Genomic DNA, 19,910 nt, shown 5'->3' with positions numbered 1-19,910 from the left:
ACCAAACAACTTTTTTTCTATGATGGGACCAAACAACAAAGGTAGCAGTTGCAGGCACTTTCATTTTGAATGCTCCCCCTCGGCCATTTTAATCTGAGAGGAATGGCACTTATCCCTTGTATTAATTAAAGGGAATGGCCAAATTATCTTTGATTGGGATGCACCTGTTTCTTGTTTTTTCCCCACTAACCTCTGTTGTTAACATAGGTATTGTTTAAAGAATCGACATTCCAAGCCAATATCACCTTGAGTATTGTAACATTTGATGCCATTATAATTTATGCTTGTTGGTGGACTGGTAAGCCTGACAACCCAACTTCTTCTTCCATACCGTAATTAATTAAGTACGATTATTTTGGAGATGCCGAAAGGATTTCAAAGGGAGCTCAGGAGTAGTTTTTCCAGCGACCCAGACAGGTTGGTGGAGCTTGACAAATAAGATCAGGTTGCCGAGAACAATCAGATAGCCCTAAATGTTGTACACCAAGCCGGGGGCCCATAACCCATCCCAAAAGGTATTGTTTGAGTTCAGTCACCATTCATGCTTTGTTAAGAGAAGAAGATTTTCTTTTTTCCTCTGCCTTCAAATTTTGAATCCTTCATAAAGGGGCCTCGGAGGCATTGAACCACACTAGCTGCCCGTTCTTAATCCTCTTTTTATATTCATACATGATGTATTTTTGTAACGACAGTTGTTGAGCTTAGGATGGATGAAACAGCATCATTGCCGTGGCTTTAATGTTGTAGTTATGGTATTGTTGTTTTCTTTTGCTGCATGATGTTTCTCATCTTTGCAAAATAGTTAACGAATGTTGTACATGTATTTTCGACTGGGATCAGCAGGCTCTAATTCCCGTAGTTTCATTTAATGAGAAATTAAGGCATATTTGGGGAGTATCAAGATAAGATACTAGGGTTGGGTTAATGTCTGCCGTACATTTTTTGGGTCCTGATTTGTATTTAATATTTCAGTCCCAATTGGATGGGTGGTTTTACTTGAAAATTTCAATAGGTTGTGTTCGCTGCAATTTTTCCCAGAATTGGGTATGCGGGTATGCCAAAATTGGGATTGCGGCTACAATTCAAACTAAACAGCAATGACCCTAGGTTGCCAAAGTAAGCATAGTGTATGATCAAGATCTGAGGAGATCGGCCGTCTATTCGCTCAATGCATAAATTGGATCAGATGATATTCAGAGGGTGGGGGTTCGTCCTTTGATGATGGGTTACTCCTTTGCTTTCTGTACGAAAAGACTTTTCAATATAGAATAAACAAAATAAGAAAGAAATCCTTACAGTCGGCTGCTGTGAACTGTCGAAGGACACTTCTTCGATGATTGAACAAAGTCCAGAGTGTGAACGTAAACTCTAATTATAATTAAGGATTATCAGTTACTTGATTATCACTACGGAATGTAAATTGGTAGGTTGGAAAGTAAATGATTACACTAAAGAATGTAATTTACTCAACAGGAAAAGTAAAAGATTACCCTATGGAATGTAAATTGACAAAGAAAATGATTACACTAAGGAATGTAATTTATTCAACAGGAAAAGTAAAAGATTACACTATGGAATGTAAATTGAAAGAGTAATTGATAAGATAATTGAAAGATAATGTTGGGTTTGTTTGGTTTGGTATGAGATGAATTTTTCTATTGAATTTTCGATCCACCTGTTCTGGATGCTTCCCACGTTTCGCCAATTATGGTAACCGTTCTCCATCACTTGGATTCTAGACGCTTCACACGTTTCGCTTTCTTAACTCTCCCCTCTCTCCACCTATCTTGTGACCGTGCGAGTTTGATCGCTTTTCTGATGTCATTTAATCATTTAAGCTCAGCCGTTGTTCAGTGACAATTGATACGTTATGATTCTACTTTTCGAGGAGTCACCGTACATATCTGTAGGAAAATCTTACGACACACCATGCAAACTCGTACAAATCACAGACTCGACCGAAATGGGTATGAATAGATTGCATGATATAAGACGATATTGGGATGTCTAGTAAATCGATATTTGGTTAGATGTTGCCGGGGATCATCTGGGTTGAAGCCATGTGCCAAGTGCCAACCTTTTTCTGACTTGGCCACCATTTGTGGGCAGAAAACCCATCTTGCTGTTGGCATTGGGTAGAACCATTGTTTGAATTATTCCCGATATTAGTGAAATATCTCCGATATTCTCTTTATCTCCAGCTCGACAATACCGATAACACTAGTAGCAATACCATCACACTTCACATTTGGAACATATTAAGCAAGGGTGGAGGGACACTCACAACTTACACCATAAATGACCATAAACGCCTCCCATGGAAGAATATAGTAGGGAGGCATATTTATTGCTCCCTGAATTCGAACACTTGACCATCCGCTCTGATGCCATGTCAAATCACCACTTTCTCTAAAAGCTCGAGCTATTAGGGGATGGCGTATCAATGTATAACTTAAACACTTGTATTGCCAATGTATCAACATCTCCAACGTATTGCCAATATTTTTGAACGTGTAAATTCTAAGCGACGCTTGTATCACAAGTCTATCAACGATATTTCAATAATATCCCTGATGTATCGATATCACCAAAAATTTGTTTATTAAAATTTTTTCATGGGCACATGATTGTATGTAGTGTTCAATTTGTCTTGGATAATATTGACAATATCTTGATATTATTGTTATCGCAATATGTGCGATATCGAGACCACAATCTTTCGTTTCCTTTGCCGTTGTATATGATTTCTTGGCAAAACATCATATCTTGTCGATATTCTGCAATATCAATGGATGTTTAGATGGAAGGTTGGATGGATCGTTGGATGGTGAGACTGATTTCTTACAACGGCACATGCTTTTAAGCCCCCATTAAATGGAAACTTATTATGTATGCATTCTTTTTGTAAATTTTTTTATTCCTATATGCAAATGCGTATTTTAGCATATCGTGAAGTTCCACTAAAAATTCCACTATTTTTCCTATGTTTCCCGGCATTTTTAGTTATCGGCGATATTGATATTGTTTCCATATCCTTGGCTAACGAAACTTGTAGCAATACTAACACTTTGAACACTAGGTACAACCAAACAAACCCTTAATTGTTGGAAAATATATAATCGTTTTTGATGAATTTGGATTGCCCAGATTTTTCCTTCCCTTTTTATTATTTTCTATGTTTTTAGGGATTTTTTTTTCTTTTCAAAATAGTGGTATTTACAACTTGATACCTTTTTAAATTATTTTTTTCATTAATCAAGCTATTATTAAGGATGTACCTTCCACTAGAGCTGTACACAAGCTAGCTCGGTTAACTTGCTTGACTTGACTCGAAAAAGTTCGAATCGACTCGGTTCGAAACTGAGTTTGAGCCGAGTCGAGTTGATTTTTTTAGCTCAAAAATATTTCAAGCCGAGTTCGAGCTGGCCCGAGCTCGACTCGACTCAGATTGGTACATAACTCGAACTCGGCTCGATTCGATTTGCTCGGCTTGACTCAGTTCTAGTGATATAAATACCCTAACTAAAAGACCCTACCCCTCTCTCTCACTTACCCAGCCCAACCGCCCAAACTCTATCGAGCTTGAAGTCGAACCCTCTCTCTCTCTCTCAACCAATTCGGTCGTCTGTCTTTGCTCGTCTGTCGCCCTTGCCCTGCTCGTCCCTCGCTACCCTGCCCGCTCGTTCGGTGCGGTAAGCAATCAAACCTTGGTTGTTTGTTGTTTGTTGTGATTTGTGAATTATGATATGTATATGTATGTGGGATTGAGAGTTCAGCCAGACCAACCCGGATGCTATCCATGGTTGGAAACCCGATCATCGATCGTTGCATTATATTATTTATATATTATAAATATATAAAAATATATTATATATTATTTATTAAATAAAAATTCTAAACAGTAAACCCCATATTATATATATATATATATATAGAGAGAGAGAGAGAGAGAGAGAGAGAGAGAGAGAGAGAGAGAGAGAGAGAGAGAGAGAGTAATGGTCTCATACGCACCGTCCCGCAGGATATCTTTATGCGCACCAAGCTAATGGAGTGGGAGTGAGTAGGCTTGGGGTGGGCTTTATGGTGATGTGCTGTGAAATCCACTCTGATCATTAGGTTCTTGATAGTAATTTAACTGTAGATTTAAAAGAATAAACAGATTCGTAATTCAGGTGGGCCATACCAGGAGAAACAGCAGTAGAAGGATACGTCTATTGTTAAATTTTTACGGGGCCAACCGTGATATTTATGTGAAATCCACTCAAACCATTACCTACCTCCTAGAAATACATTCATGAGGACAAAAATTCATGCCCATCCTGGATTTATGTGGGGCCATACAAGTGAAACAATCTAAATGGTGGGCGTATCATGCACTATTTCCACTCATATGGCCCACCTAAATTGTGTAGGCGGGTGAGCTTTTAGCACTATGGTTAAATTCATATCATGCATCTCATTATCGAAGTGGATGGGCCCACCCCAACCCTCCTGCCTTGCCCGCCTGTTCACGTCCTTATGCATGCTGACTCTTTCAGCAGCTTACTAAAAGTGTTATTTGAGCCCCATTATAACATATGTGTTTTATCTATATTATTCATCTGTTTTGCTGGATTATTTTATATCATTAGATCAAGAACGAGGTAGATCCAAAGCTTAGTTGAACCACACTACAGGAAATAGTGGTGAATGAACGCCACCATTAATTTCCTATGTTATGCTCTACCTGATAATTGGATATCTTCATTTTTGGGATAATACCACAAAATGATTGGGAAAATGGATGGTCAAAGTGGATATAGAATACATACATCAAATGGGCCCACGTAATGGTGGCATCGTCTTGGGTCAGTCTCGGATCTCACCTAATCTGCTCCCCAACATGTAACCCGCATATCTTGCTATAGCATGCCAACAGGGTGGGGTCATCTTAATGTGTGTGTGAAATCCACTCTAATAATAAGATGTGTGACAATAATTTGTCAATAGGGTTAAAAAATCACCCACTTTCATAATTTAATTGGACCATATAAGTGGAGACAATGAAGGGAATGCCCATCGTCTAAATTGTTTGGCTTGGTATGGCCCACATAAATCATATAAAGGTCTAAAATTTGATCTCTATGCATATATTGTCATGAGGCATCTAATGGTTGGATTAGATCTCATATAAAAGTCACTATGGGCCCCGTAAAAATTCAACGGTAAATATATTCTTCCCCCGGTGTTTCTCTTAGTATGGTCTACCCGAATCATGAATCTACCTGTTCTTTGGACTACCATTAAATTACTATAAAAAAAATTAATGGTCATAGTGGATTTCACCAAAACATTACCGCAGAGCCCACTCCAAGCCTACTCACTCCCACTACATTAGCTTGGTGCGCACAAAGGTCTCATGCGATATGTGCACAGTAGACCATTTCTCTCTCTCTCTCTCTCTCTCTCTCTCTATATATATATATATATATATATATATATATATATATTTATAGAACCCTAAAGCCTCTATAAAGATGGATGGATGCATGATTGGTTGTATGGTTGGATACATGGATGGATGGGAGGGGTGGTGTCACATCCCAAACTCGGAAACCGGGCTCACAAAATTCCCGATCGTCGAATCCGACCCTGACAACCTCCGTAGTACCCCATTCTCGGCTCCCGGCACCCATATACCAGGTTCCGATCCTGGGATCCTACAAGGAGAATTTTCAACATGAATTTATTCCATAAGAAGCATAACTATAAGCATAACTCACGAACAATAAAAAGAACACCATCACAAAATCCAACATAATCAAAATCTTTAAAGTACAATGCATAAAGGGAAATATAAGATAATATCGGAACTCTAAAAGCTCGGCTGCATGCTCCTGCTCTTGCTTAGCTATGTCATAGCGTTATTTGCACGCAACGGTCGTGCATAAGCTTATAAAAAGCTTAGAGGGTGGTGAAAGTGTGTGCGCAAGGTAAAAATGCAAGTATGCAATATCAGAGTAATGTGAAAGTGCTGGTAAGTTCATGATTACTATTAGTCGTACCAAGGCTATACGATGGAAGGCATGAATGCTATCAGCCACATTAAGGCCATGCAATGCAAGGCCTATATGGCCAATGTCATATGCTAGATATAGCTCAAGCATGTCTGTCCTCATCTGAATCCACATATCAATACAGCTCATTGCTGGGATATCACCGAGTCTAATACACTCTACACCAGATCGCCGCCCTAACTGGACGTGCAACCATGCAAGTGGAAGAGACCTCACTACCCGCCTGACTAATAGTCTGTCAATATCTACCCGGCATGTCGGTAGTGGACCCATTTACAAGCTAGTCAGACTCGGCCTAGCATTGCCTCCTACCCTTGGGCAGGTAAGGCACCTCCTTACAACCGACCACGACATAGTAGGAGACGCGGCCTAATGGTATTCGGCACTCATGCGCTCATACATCCACTCGGTCTCGATATTGGAGCATCCTCTTGGTACCATAAGGGTTTGGGGACTTTCACCCTTGGACATCTATGATGCCCCCGTGCTTTAACAAGTATTTTCAGTATCCAATCCTGTCGTCACGCTATACCTGCGGAGGTTACAACTCTGATGTTGGTAGGGTGTATAGTAATCAAAACACATAATGCAAGATGCATGAGTCACACAATCCAGTCATGTACCAATCCTGCGCATACCGTGCGCTCATGTGGGACAACTCCGCCTATCAAGGAGTCCCATAAACAACCTGCCTAATGGCATAATGCTATGATCAGTCACTTCTCATAACAAGCATGTAGATGATGTGTATGGGCATGTATCATGATGTTGTGCTATCACATAATCATAGTCGGAATCGATAATCAACCTATAGACAAGACGGGGTCCACAAAAGGACAATGGATTTGATCTATAATGTGAAGATCGGTCCTCTATAGTGGATATACCAAATCTGATACCCCATATTCATCCATCTTCAACAAGGGTGAATCATACAGTAAGTAGGCTTCCTTACCCACCTTATTATAAAGCTGGCTGGGCTATCAATGGGGCCCAAAAGATATAAATGGGTGAGCATTAATGGGGGTCCAATAATTTGGGATAACCCAAAAAGGTGAGATGGATCATACTTGTACTAGTGGGGGCCCATCAATTTGGGTTAGCCCACAACAAGGGGAGATGAGAGCGGGCCTAATCAGTGGGCCTAATGGGAGATCACAATGTGTGCATCTCTTACAATGTGGACATTTAACCATCATTGCTCCCAAGGCATGGCCCATAGAATCTATTCTACGATGGGGGCCCAAGGCCTTATACTAGCTAGGAGAATAGTTGAGCATCATAACATTACTATATACATCACGGTGGGCTCACACATCATAATGGCCTCACCACATGGGTCTCTCATATATCATAATGGGCCTCACCAAATGGGTCACATATACATCACAATGGGCCTCACTCAAGGGCCTCATACACACCCCATTGGGACTCACACAAAGGCCTCATATTCATCATAATGGGCCTTACCAAATGGGCCACATATACATCACATTAGGCCCTACTCCCATTACCTTGTTTACCCTAAAAGGAGTATTATATGCAAGAAAATTGATCGTGAAGCTGAAACATCAAAACAACCACATCATCGTGATAGGGGGAGCATCAGGGAGCTGATTGAAGCTCAACAAAGCAGAGATCAAGCAACCTATAAGCTACATCGAGAAGGGCTCATCCACTTATAAGTAAGTACAAGAGTCTAAAGAGTCTGAAACTTCTTCCTTGTGTAGGATTTTGTTTCAGAGTTTGTTTGTAAACTCGTTAAGACCTTTTGTAGGCCTCCGACGGGAGAATACATATAATGTCCTTGTATACGACTCAATACCTTATGTAGGTATGTGTGATAGCCTCGTGTAGGCTTGATCGAGTGCCTTGTCTAGGCATGTGTTAATGCCTTGTGTAGGCATGTGTTATTATTACCTTGTGTAGGCAAGTGTTATTGCCTTGTGTAGGCAAATACCTTGTGTAAGTATGTATGATTGCCTTGTGTAGGCATGAGTGATTGCCTTGTATAGGCTATACATTGTGTAGTTTATAAAGGTTTGAGGTAAACCTGATTTAAAACCTCTCATAGTGAAATTCGGTACACTCTACGAGAGAGTACGTCCGCCGGGAGTGGAGTAGGTACTTAGCCGAACCACTATATATGCTTATGTTTGAATTGTCATTTGTGCATTTACTTGATTCATGCTTATATGATTAGATAAGTATGGATGCTTAGGATTGATAGTTGCATATTCCATTCACCATGTTCACCATGCTATAAACTAGTTGGATGATTGATATATCTTTAGAAGTCTATAAGATTGGATCCTTTAGTGGCTTAGAAGTCTTTAGAGTTAGATTGCTTTGCTTAGTTTAATCCGAGATTAGTTTAAGCTTTGCAAGAAGGATTTTTAAATTGACATATTTATTAAAAAGTCTTATTCACCCCCCTCTAGGACCTTGATATATCTTCAAGTGAATCATCGACCGACGTTTGGGACTATGGTTCCTTAGTCCACTCTCTAAACTCTGAAAAATTAAAGATTTTGTGTCATTTGTGTAGGGTCAAGTTTGTTAACAAAACTAATTAGCTTGGGTTACACTTATCATGTCAGGGTTGAAGATGTAGAACCGTGTCCTAAAGCTTCAAAGGAAGTCCAACTTCTTTTTTAGACCCTTAGGGCGTGTTTGGGTGCGTGAGTTACAGCGGATTACATGGGATGGAATTACAACCATCCCATGCATTTATGACGCCCAGGGTATTGTCGGCGGATTGTTGTGTAAATCTGTATCCCATGCACCGCCGGGCCCTATTTGGGGTTTATGGGATTGCAACCATCCCATAAGTTTTCGAAAGAGCTTTTGTTTAGTTACACGATGGGATTCCACTGCATATCGAATGCGGACACCTCTCCATCTAACTTTACCCACTGTACGGCTGATATGCGGGACCAACAGTGAGATTTGTGTTCAATCAGCATCGTCCATCCACTTGAGTAGATACAAATATGTGTTTAATTAAAACTTGTAGCACACCCAAAGATCAAGTGGACCACACCACATGATACAATATCAATTGAACTCCTGTGTGGAGTACGTTTTCTGGGGTACCCACATTTTTTATCAATCCGATATTGGTTTTTTTCCCTTCATCTACGTCTTCGAGAACTTAGGAAAACGTTGGATGACAAATAAATCTCATGCGTGGGTCCTATGAAGAAATCAACGGTGGGAATCATTATTCCCATTTCCACCGATACGGTCCAGTACAGGATTTCGAATGCGTCAAGTTTAATACGCAATGCCTTAAACTAGCTAGAAAATCGGATGGAGGGCGTGGATAAGCCCATCAGGTTCATTGTGGGCCCTAGTTCAGGAAAGAAGATTATACATGGAGAGACAGACGCCAATTCAACGTCTGGCCCACTGTCACCGCTAATTTGATATCCAACATATTGATCAAGCCCAAACGCCAAGATTCACAGAAATCAACTAATCAACTACAGGAAGATCAAAACCGATTTATGTGGCCCACCTAAACATGCTGTAAACACCAACACTGTTCTGAGTTGGTTTCCTAATACGTGGTCCACTTCAGAATCTGAAAGAAATATGATTGGTCTCGTACCATGAAACTATCTAAATTTATTTTTTTTAAAAAGAAAAAATAAATGATGGCATGGATGGAAGCTATACATCCTCGTCGGGTCCACCACACCGACCAGCAGCCATTGGCTACATTGGGTGGATCACAGCCCTGACAATATTGGTTAACATGTGTCCAAAAACAGGGAATATACTACATTCATTATATAGACGCTATCACTGAAAGGCAAAAGTCACAGTCAACGATTTAATTACATGCAACATACAGAAAACCTCATTTTTTTAAAATCACCCAAATATCTTCGGTTCTTCTATCATATTCCTCCAATCTCCTCTACATGAGGACCACAATGTTTACGTAGTGTGATAGATCGGAAAGATGGAGGCACTTACGGATCGTGAACCAGAGACATGAATGTTTGTCTGCAAAAGCAATACGAAATATGATGAAATCCTAACTCATTTTCATGCACGTTGTAATCATCTGTAAGAAAAAAATTAAAATGAGATGTTCCATGCCTTCTATAGAACTTACGCAATCCGATGGAATCAAGTTTCAGAGTTGGAGTACGGCCTGCGTGGTTGTTTGGTGCATGACCTATCTGTAGAAAGAGGTTGACAACGAGGGCATTCATGGCTAAAGTGCTTAGTAAATCAATTGCGACCTGACTAAAAATAAAAGAAATTTATTGGAACACAAATCATACCTCGAGAAGGAGAAGCATCGTACATTAACCCATTTAGATATGCGCAATGCATATTCTTTTACTAGGACTAACTACTACCTATACATGTCCGAGTGATGTCCAAATGTGATGACCTATAATGTCAATGGGAAATGGAAATTCATACCAATGTAAGACACGATACTCCGATCCTCTAGTAGTTACCCTCCATGATAAATCTTGCCTACAAATGCGTTCACGAATGAAATAGATTTATACATTAATCTGATCACAAATAGAACACATCATACCTGGCCCTTGGGAAGTTGTGTTCAGGTGTCAGGATGGAATGCGGTGAACTCCATACTCATGGGAATGAAAAGGGACAACAGTTATAAGATTTTAATGTATGAAGGAAATTAAAATACACGTTACATTTAACTAGAACATCACAGTACTATTAAATACAGGCAGATTGAGAGATAATTTGTGGGAGTTATACATGCATTAAAAAAGCCTACTGGAACCAAATATCAGATGTCTACCAAAATCAGAGTGAGAATAAGTGCAGAAACATTGAAACTATAGCTTAATGATTATATATAAGATGAAGAATGTAACCAAGATGACAACTACTAATGCAGCCACCGTGCCCCCGTCATTTGTGGGAGTATCATCTGTTTGAGTACTCATGCACACCCTGGATCTCGGAATTTCTTGGATCAATTTACTGGCATATGTAGGTGACTCAACCTCACCACAAGTCTGGATCATTGACTCTCTACTTGTACTTGCATGGTTAGAATTCCACCATGCAGTCGCATATTGGAATGATTTGAAGGATTGATGTCTAGCACCACTATATCCTTCTACATGCAACCGTGCCTCATCCCAAAACACATATATCCTAGGTCGACGACCGTTGACTACAATGTAATATTTAATTGAACCTATCTGCATTCACAAAAACATAACCAAGATACGAAAAATATGCATGTTATACAATTCATAATATGAAAGCATGTAAAGTGAATAGTACTGAAAATGGAAGATTAGTTTCACACATAATAGAATATCATGCATGTGGTAAATATCCAAAAACCCTAAAAACTGATGGTTACCAAAAAAATAAGTGTAGAATGTGTATATAGTTATTACATATCCTGATATTGAAATTATCCAAAACGAAATCTAATTAATGTTGTTGCAACCATCAAGCAGAACCCCCACCAACATTTCTATTGAAATCAGACAAAGTTTTCTTCAACCAATCGACCCTCCGCTCTGGTCGAAGACTTACGAAAAAGGATGCGAGCTTCTCATCCTTGGTCAGCAGCCCACCAACCTCGATGAACTCTGGGTTGGTCAGTCCCTGAACCTCCTCGAGGAGATCTAGTACTTTAGTATTACGGTTGACCTCTTTACCAAGTCTAAATTTTTGCATTGCCTCTGCCACCCCATCCAGAGATACCCCGAGGACGTCACAGGGACAAGCAGTACGCATCCGTTTCGTTGTCGTACTCCCACCACGACTACTCCCACATTCGGTTCCTCGACTGGGAGTGTTGCGGAATGAGCGATTTTCAGATTCCTTATGGCTTTCATTCGAAGCTCGAAAATTCCCAGCTGAATCCCCGAGATTATCCTCGGAAATATCGATATGTGCATCGGTGTCATCGTCCAGGTCAGTCCATGCTTCATTTAGATCTCGTTGAACACGAGATGAAGCTGCGACCATGTTCCTGCTTCCTTGGGCGTAGCAACCTGTTGCATGGTCTGTACCTACAATCGTCGCTAAATCGTCCAATCGTTCTATCCGCTTCCCACGTAGTTTTTCTGCTCTTGGATGCGTCTACATACAAGGAAAGGATTAAGTAAGTAGATAATAGTTGAGTACACATAATTAAAGAGAGAAACTTATGTAACAAATGAAATTCAATGCAAGGGGTTGTGAGCAACCATTACCTTGAGGTACTCTTCCCATACCTCGTCTGGGGCTGTGACAACCATACGCTCGCTATCCCACGCAAAACCACTTGCGGCCAACATGTCTTTCACATCGTTGTACTCTCGCTTATGATACCGCAATCGGTTTTGGACGTTTTGCCAGTTTACCAATATTTCAGTCCTCCTAGACACCTCCTCAGCGGCCGCATGATATGCTTCTCTCTTAAATCCATTATCCACCTTTCGACCCAAAGCAATTTGCTCCAACAACGTATTGAATAATATCTGATCCATTGTTCTGGTCCACTTGATCTTTGCAGCTCGCAATAGAGGCTCAACAAGTGATTTTACAGTCTTCTCGCGTGGAGAAAAACGTGTCGGTAGAACTGGAGACCTCGCCGGGGACTGCGTCGGTGTAGGTGTACTACTTACCCAATTGTCAGACATCTCACCTAATGTGTGGATTAACAAAGAGTTATAAAATGAATAAATAGTGAAGTGTACAGTTCTACTAGCAGCTATTCATGCATTGAAGAGTATATAATCGTACCAAGTGAATATGTAAGTCCAAAATGATAGTGTTCAAATCGACCATATTTTACTTATACATATATGTGCCTATCCGATAAGTCAATGCATTTAATAAAAAAAGGAGCCTATCTATTCCTACTATTCATTTGGGTGTCTGTCCACATGCGCTCCGCAATTTCATCATGAACTTTGATCCACGCCTCTTTCTCCCACTGTGTCACTTGAACTAGCCACTGTCGCTCATCCATTGTTAATACCTCATTTAGTGTAGGATTACTCTCTACATCCCCCACGGGTATACCAACATCATCTAAATCTTGTTTAGTTTCGTCTTCCTGACGAATGAAATTATGTAGTAAAGAACAAGCTACTACAATCTTGACCTGTGTTTCAAATGGATATTGTGCAGCTGTCTTCAAAATAGAAAATCTACCCTTCATTACACTGAAACAACGCTCAATTGCGTTTCGCAATTGTACATGTCGGTAGTTGAATAACTCCTTATTCATGGGTGCTCTCCCAGGTCGATATTCTTGCAAGTGATATCGAACACCGCGGTAAGGCACCAAGAATCCAGGTGAGTGAGCGTATCCTGCGTCGACGATGAAATATTTTCCTACAATGCATAAGAGTTATGGTTTTGGGGGTTAGTGTGTTGAAAATGACGTTACCATGAACAATATTACCAGGTATTTGTGATAAAACAATTACCGTGTGGGACAATTAGTGGATCATCACTTCGCGTCAGTGCGTTATGTAGGACTCGTGCATTCGAAGCAGAACCCTCCCATCCACCTAGCACGTATAAGAATGTCATGTCAAACGAACAAGCAGAAAGCACATTTTGAGATACGACACCCTTCCTATTGTGAAAGCTTGGGTGTTGGGATGCTTCCACGTGAGCGGGAATATGCATCCCGTCTATCGCACCAACACAGTCCCATCTAGCATGATATCAAATTTCACTTATAAGATAATATGGTAAATAATAACTTACTTCAACATAATAACAGAAAAGCCTTCTTCATATCGAAAATGGTACCTAGAAATAAGTGGCCCAATAAGGATTTGATTGAATCTCGGCGGGGGTATCAGTACCGGCCTGCTTAACAAATTCAGGATACAAAGACACTATTGCATCAAGCACACGGTGAAAGTGATGACTTACGGTTTCACCTGAACGTATAAACCTGTGTCCTATCACATGATTACGCACGTTATGTCCAATTGTATGGAGGAATATGACTAATTGCTCCTCAAGACTAACGTTACGAGTATCGCGTAGTTACGTTTTATCCTATAGTATGTTACATGGTGAGAAGAAACCTTCTCGTTTCATCCTCAACTGCGTAACACAGTCCCTGTCACTTGCACGAATGATAGAGCTGATAAATCTTGCCTGCTTGTCTTCCCCTTGACGCGGCGGTTCTCTTAACATATAGTGGCGATAATATTCCCCAATAGCAGCGACGCATGCGGCCACTGCGAGCACCACCACGGTCTCGGCCATCTCTTCTTCATCGTCGCTATCCATCTCATAAACCTCACCTACACTTACGGAGACAAGATACCATGAAATCACCACGGAAATCCCTACTTGAATATTCAGGTTAAGCACGTAAAGCAATAGGAGGTCATTGGAAAGGTAAGAGAAGTCTGTTAAAGGGATTGCATATTAGGGATTAGGACCAAATTCTCGTATGATGAAAATATTAGGGATTAGGATCAAATTCTCATATGGTTAGGGTCACCCTATGAAAGAGAATATGAGATTGATGGAACATTGAAATTGTGAGCTCCACATGATGGATGATGACAAATTGATAACAACATGGATCCATTACTAAGGTCATTGTCAAGATGTATGGATTGATTGAGCAACTATGATTACATAGTGGGGGATATTGACACTTTGAGTTGGGCCCTACATGATGGACCAGCCTCCTCATTCATCTCCTCCAATTATCTTCTTTATTTAGTGGTAATTACAGATAGAATGCAAAATAATGAAAGTGACATAAGAATTAGAAGACTCAGTAATAATACAGAGCATAAGATGGTAGAAGAGGATGCCAGTGTGCCCAAAGCTGATGATTCAAGTCATGACATTGTCAATTTTATTGGAAAACAAATAGACAAGATGGTAGAAGAGGATCACAGTGTGCCCAAAGCTGAGGATTCAAGTCACGACATTGCCAATTCCAATCAAGAACAGGTAGAAAGGAAGGTACAAGAGGATGCCAGTGTGCCCAAATTGGTTACCACATTTACAAACAACACCATTATTCATATTTTATGTTGGTTGCTGAAGTTATATGAAAGCAACTCTTCGAGTACAAATCACTACATAATATCCATGCTGTAGAGGATTTGTAATGATTTAGAGCTTTCCCCACTGCTATATCAGGTTAAAATTCCAAACAACATTATTTTAAGCATTCTATAGTACAAATGATTTTTATGATGTTTATGCCTGTCTATCCTGGCAGAAATCATACCCTTGCTAGGAATAAGAAAATATTGTTTCCTTTCTTACAAAACTGGCATCCTGTTCCAACCATCTTTTCTACATGTAGAATTTTGAGCTATATTCACATATAGGTATTTGCTTACAGCCAATGTAGTTATGGAGAAAATAAACCATTTTTTTTTTTTTGGAAAACAACCACTTTATTTTGGAAAACAGAGTTATACATACTTGTGATCAAACAAAGAATACATATGCAACAGGGCCTTTGTCATGTGATACTTTCATTCCATGTTTTTTCATTTCAACAACCTCATTTTTGACATAGGATGGCTGTAAGTATGCCTCAAATTAAGGATAATGAAGGATATTGAAAGAAATATGCATGATTTCAAAATAAATTCTATCAAAACATGAACTAAAATAAAAGATACAATATATTTGTAGTAGGGGCCATGATAACCACACCTTTCAGAATTGAGTGATTGGATTTGGGTATTGAATGACTTCTTCGGTTGCTGTACTTTCTGCGGCAACAACTACAATGAAGTTACCCCCCCAAAAAAAAAAAAAAAAAAAAAAAAAAAACAGAACACATCTACAATTCATCATCTTTGAATAGATATGGATAATATACCTCTTCCATCATCAATTCCACCAAGATTAGCACACTATACATAATATATGCCAAAGATAGAATTTTGAAGTGCAAATAATGGACTGCTGGGCTGTATGGATTGTGCAAACAAAAACATAAGATGTTCCACAGTATGTATATAGAGCATATAAAGGTGTACAACTAGACTAGTGAGCCCCATAGTCCAACTGGGATGGTATAGAGAGCCATTTGAATGGACTTCCCACACCATTTACTATTTTTCCTTTTGCTATGCTCAAAATTTTATGGAAAAAAAATGGAAATTCTATTGGATATATCACTTGTAAAATGCGAGTAAAGAGATGGAGTAAATAGATATGGATAATATACCTCTTCCATCATCAATTCCTCCAAGATTAGCACACTATAGATAATTTATGCCAAAGATAGATAATAAAGTGCAAATAATGGACTGCTGGGCTGTATGGATTGTGTGACCCAAAAATAAGATGCTCTACTGTTGGTATATAGAGCATATAAAGGTGTACAGTTAGACTAGTGAGCCCTACGGTACAATTGAGTTGGTATAGTAACTCATTTGAATGGACTTCCCACACCATATATTGTTTTTCCTTTTTGATTAGTGATGAAATTTTATGAAAAAATAAAAAAATGGAAAATCTGTCTATTATATGACTTGTAGAGTGGGTGGCAACAAATATAGTCAATGGAAGTATTCTATATTGTCTTTTGAAGTACGGGTTTTTTTGGATGGTATTATTTAGAGTAGTTGCAGAAGGGAAGGGAAGCAAAATAAATAAATAACTTTGAAGGTTCTCTCTCTCTCTCTCTCTCTCTATTTTTCATTTCTTTTACTATTTGGTGGAGTGGAAGTTGGAATCTTTGGGTGATTTAGGGTTAGGGGGGGGGGGTATCCTAAATTTGTGGGGTTTGGTCTAAATTGATTTATCTAAAAAGGGATTTTGGTCAAAAACCTGTAGGAAGGGTTCTTACTACAGTTGTTTTAAAAAAGTGTATTGGGCAGAAGTGTGTGGGGTATGTCCTAAGTTTGATTTAATATTTTTTCTAAAGGATTCATGGCCAGTTTTGAATTCTTTTAAAAAGGATTTAAAGGGATGAAAAGTGTGGTGTATTTACTACAATTTTTTTTTTTTTTTTTTCTTCTCAAGTCTTGTGGGTCTGGAATATTTTTGGGGCGAAAAGGTATTTTGAGAATTAGAGTTTATGATTGTTCTCTAATATAAAAATCAAATTTCATTTATTAAGCAAATGACATTCAAGAGCAGATAAATAGTGTAAATATGTGCCATTGGTTATAGCTCCAAAAACAAAAATGAGAAGACCACCCAAAAGAGAAGAACATAATGAAATAAACATTATCTAGAACATAACAAAACCAAACAAATGACAATAACAAATTACGATTGGAAACAAAACAGATCACTGCCACTTACACAGACATTTCCAAGTTATAAAAGAAATAGAAATTTCAATTTAGAAAAAGCCATTTTCACATTTTCAAGGGGTGCAAATCTTAAATGAAGAAATCATATAAAAAAATAAATCACAAGGACACCCAAGAAAAATTACGGTCATCTAATTTAGAGTAAAAATTATAGTCATCCTATACAAATGACAACAATGAAGTAAAAAACTAAAGAAGTACAATCCACTGCAAGTTGGAATCTTTGGGTGATTTAGGGGGGGGGGGTATCCTAAATTTGTGGGGTTTGGTCTAAATTGATTTATCTAAAAAGGGATTTTGGTCAAAAACCTGTAGGAAGGGTTCTTACTACAGTTGTTTTAAAAAAGTGTATTGGGCAGAAGTGTGTGGGGTATGTCCTAAGTTTGATTTAATATTTTTTCTAAAGGATTCATGGTCAGTTTTGAATTCTTTTAAAAAGGATTTAAAGGGATGAAAAGTGTGGTGTATTTACTACAATTTTTGTTTTTTTTTTTTCTTCTCAAGTCTTGTGGGTCTGGAATATTTTTGGGGCGAAAAGGTATTTTGAGAATTAGAGTTTATGATTGTTCTCTAATATAAAAATCAAATTTCATTTATTAAGCAAATGACATTCAAGAGCAGATAAATAGTGTAAATATGTGCCATTGGTTATAGCTCCAAAAACAAAAATGAGAAGACCACCCAAAAGAGAAGAACATAATGAAATAAACATTATCTAGAACATAACAAAACCAAACAAATGACAATAACAAATTACGATTGGAAACAAAACAGATCACTGCCACTTACACAGACATTTCCAAGTTATAAAAGAAATGGAAATTTCAATTTAGAAAAAGCCATTTTCACATTTTCAAGGGGTGCAAATCTTAAATGAAGAAATCATATAAAAAAATAAATCACAAGGACACCCAAGAAAAATTACAGTCATCTAATTTAGAGTAAAAATTATAGTCATCCTATACAAATGACAACAATGAAGTAAAAAACTAAAGTAGTACAATCCACTGCAAATCCCTGCAACAGCGGCCATCCTAGATGAGTAAGAGACATCTATCCCATCGGCTATGTATGAATATAAACATGCTGCAATGGATTAACGAATGTTACAGTCTAGAATCCATATACTGGAAGTGAATTCCTGATACGTTGGAGATGGAATGTTATCACCCACATTTTAATGGCCACCAAATCACAGACTTATGAAACCAATATACTACAATCTCTCAATACCTTTCCTACCAAAACGAGCCCTGAAAAAAGGGTCTGTAAGAAAAACATATATGATCGATATTTCCGCATTTCCCTGATTAATGTAAATCATGGTGGAAATAATTTAAAAAATAACAGTAATCTTCACCTTAATCATGTCTTCATACCTTTTTAAAACCATTTAGAAAATCCATAACCGAAGGAAATTCCCAACTCTTACCATACAAGTGCCCCATACGAAAAAACCCCAAATCCAACTGGTTATATTCATAAAAGAAGATATCTAAGCACATGTAAGCTCTATGGCATGGGAATACACCGTCATTTGCACGCATACAACAATCCATACCTGTCAAACATATGTAGTTGGAAAGTCGACAGAGATACCTCTTCGAATCCAACTCGAGGAATGAATCCCCGACTACACCGCACCAGAAATCAGCCTCTGAAATTGCAACGATGCCTGTGCACGTAAGGTTTGGATTTCTCCCTCCATCTAGGACCAATCCTTCCAAATGGGGGATATACCCACGCAATCCTGCCATTTCCTCCCATCTCCTGCGATTACAGCTGATGGGATGGAAGAAGATGGGCGCCGGTCTTCGATCCGTACAGGTCTGGTGAGAGGATAAGGTGATTTTCCATCGCGCAAGGTCCGCAAGGTGTCCTCGGAAAGACAACGGGTGTGGCTCGAGGGATAAGAAATGAAAGAGGCGTATCCGCAAGGATCTCGAAATCCCATTGACTCCCGGCAACGCATTTAATCCTTCTTAATACGTGGAAAGGCGGTGGCGTTCCAAACACGCTCTCACTTGTCACATCAGGGATTGAGGAATCGCATCCACTGTAAACCGTGTTAAACCGGTTACCCAAACAGGGCCTTATTGATTTGAATAAAAAACATCCCCCCCCCCCCCCCATCCAAACTTTCTGAGGTAGATGAGGAAGCTAGATTATTAGCATTGAAAGAAGAATAATTTCAACTTACTTTAAAATGTAGTATGAAAGAAGCTTCTAAACATCAACGATGTCCTCCAATGCAACATATGCCGAAGCAGGTTCAAGTTGCACAAATAAAAAGAAGAAGAGTAACAAACCATCCAAGTTTCTCTGAAGTCTTGGTGTATTTTAAAGGGTGTTTGAAACTACAAATAAATATTCTCACAAAGAAAGTTTGAACAATCTAATTCAAATTATACAAGAGCATGATAAAAAGTTTTCTCCACCTTCTAATTCGAGAGAGGTGAATGAGTATATATATGAAGAATTGGATAGCAGCTCGAACTCGGCAAACGAATCTCCTTTCCAGTTGTACGTAATTAGTAAATAATGAAAGTAATTTTTTTTTTTCTAATGT

At 38.9% G+C, this 19,910-nt stretch overlaps 1 protein-coding gene and 2 long non-coding RNA genes across 5 annotated transcripts; 1 reads left to right on the top strand and 2 right to left on the bottom strand.

The window, feature by feature from the left end:
* The first annotated feature begins 9 nt into the window (after positions 1-9).
* LOC131258364 (uncharacterized) lies at positions 10-629 on the top strand. Its single transcript, XR_009178076.1, has 2 exons — positions 10-298; positions 406-629. It is a non-coding gene; the product is annotated as an uncharacterized LOC131258364 (long non-coding RNA).
* A 9,080-nt stretch (positions 630-9,709) lies between these two features.
* Positions 9,710-10,744, bottom strand: LOC131257457 (uncharacterized). The gene is made up of 2 exons (XR_009177418.1): positions 10,500-10,744; positions 9,710-10,249 (listed from the first exon to the last, which is right to left on the bottom strand). It is a non-coding gene; the product is annotated as an uncharacterized LOC131257457 (long non-coding RNA).
* Positions 10,745-11,396: 652 nt separating this feature from the next.
* LOC131258362 (uncharacterized) lies at positions 11,397-19,065 on the bottom strand. 3 transcript variants are annotated; one of them, XM_058259634.1, is made up of 6 exons: positions 18,941-19,065; positions 15,726-15,784; positions 13,502-14,338; positions 12,930-13,406; positions 12,278-12,711; positions 11,397-12,164 (listed from the first exon to the last, which is right to left on the bottom strand). In XM_058259634.1, exons 3-6 carry the CDS (start codon positions 13,704-13,706, stop codon positions 11,526-11,528), a joined length of 1,755 nt encoding a protein of 584 aa, XP_058115617.1. In that variant the 5' UTR covers positions 13,707-14,338; positions 15,726-15,784; positions 18,941-19,065; the 3' UTR covers positions 11,397-11,525. The 3 variants fall into 3 exon arrangements, with proteins under 3 accessions (XP_058115617.1, XP_058115616.1, XP_058115618.1); XM_058259633.1 differs by lacking the exon at positions 18,941-19,065 and having other exon boundaries at positions 15,726-16,103; XM_058259635.1 differs by lacking the exons at positions 15,726-15,784; positions 18,941-19,065 and having other exon boundaries at positions 13,502-14,733.
* Between the last annotated feature and the right edge of the window lie 845 nt (positions 19,066-19,910).

This window comes from Magnolia sinica, chromosome 10 (genome assembly GCF_029962835.1).
Source record: "Magnolia sinica isolate HGM2019 chromosome 10, MsV1, whole genome shotgun sequence".
In the NCBI taxonomy this organism is placed as follows: domain Eukaryota; kingdom Viridiplantae; phylum Streptophyta; class Magnoliopsida; order Magnoliales; family Magnoliaceae; genus Magnolia; species Magnolia sinica.
This window is presented reverse-complemented; position numbering and strand designations above follow the sequence as displayed.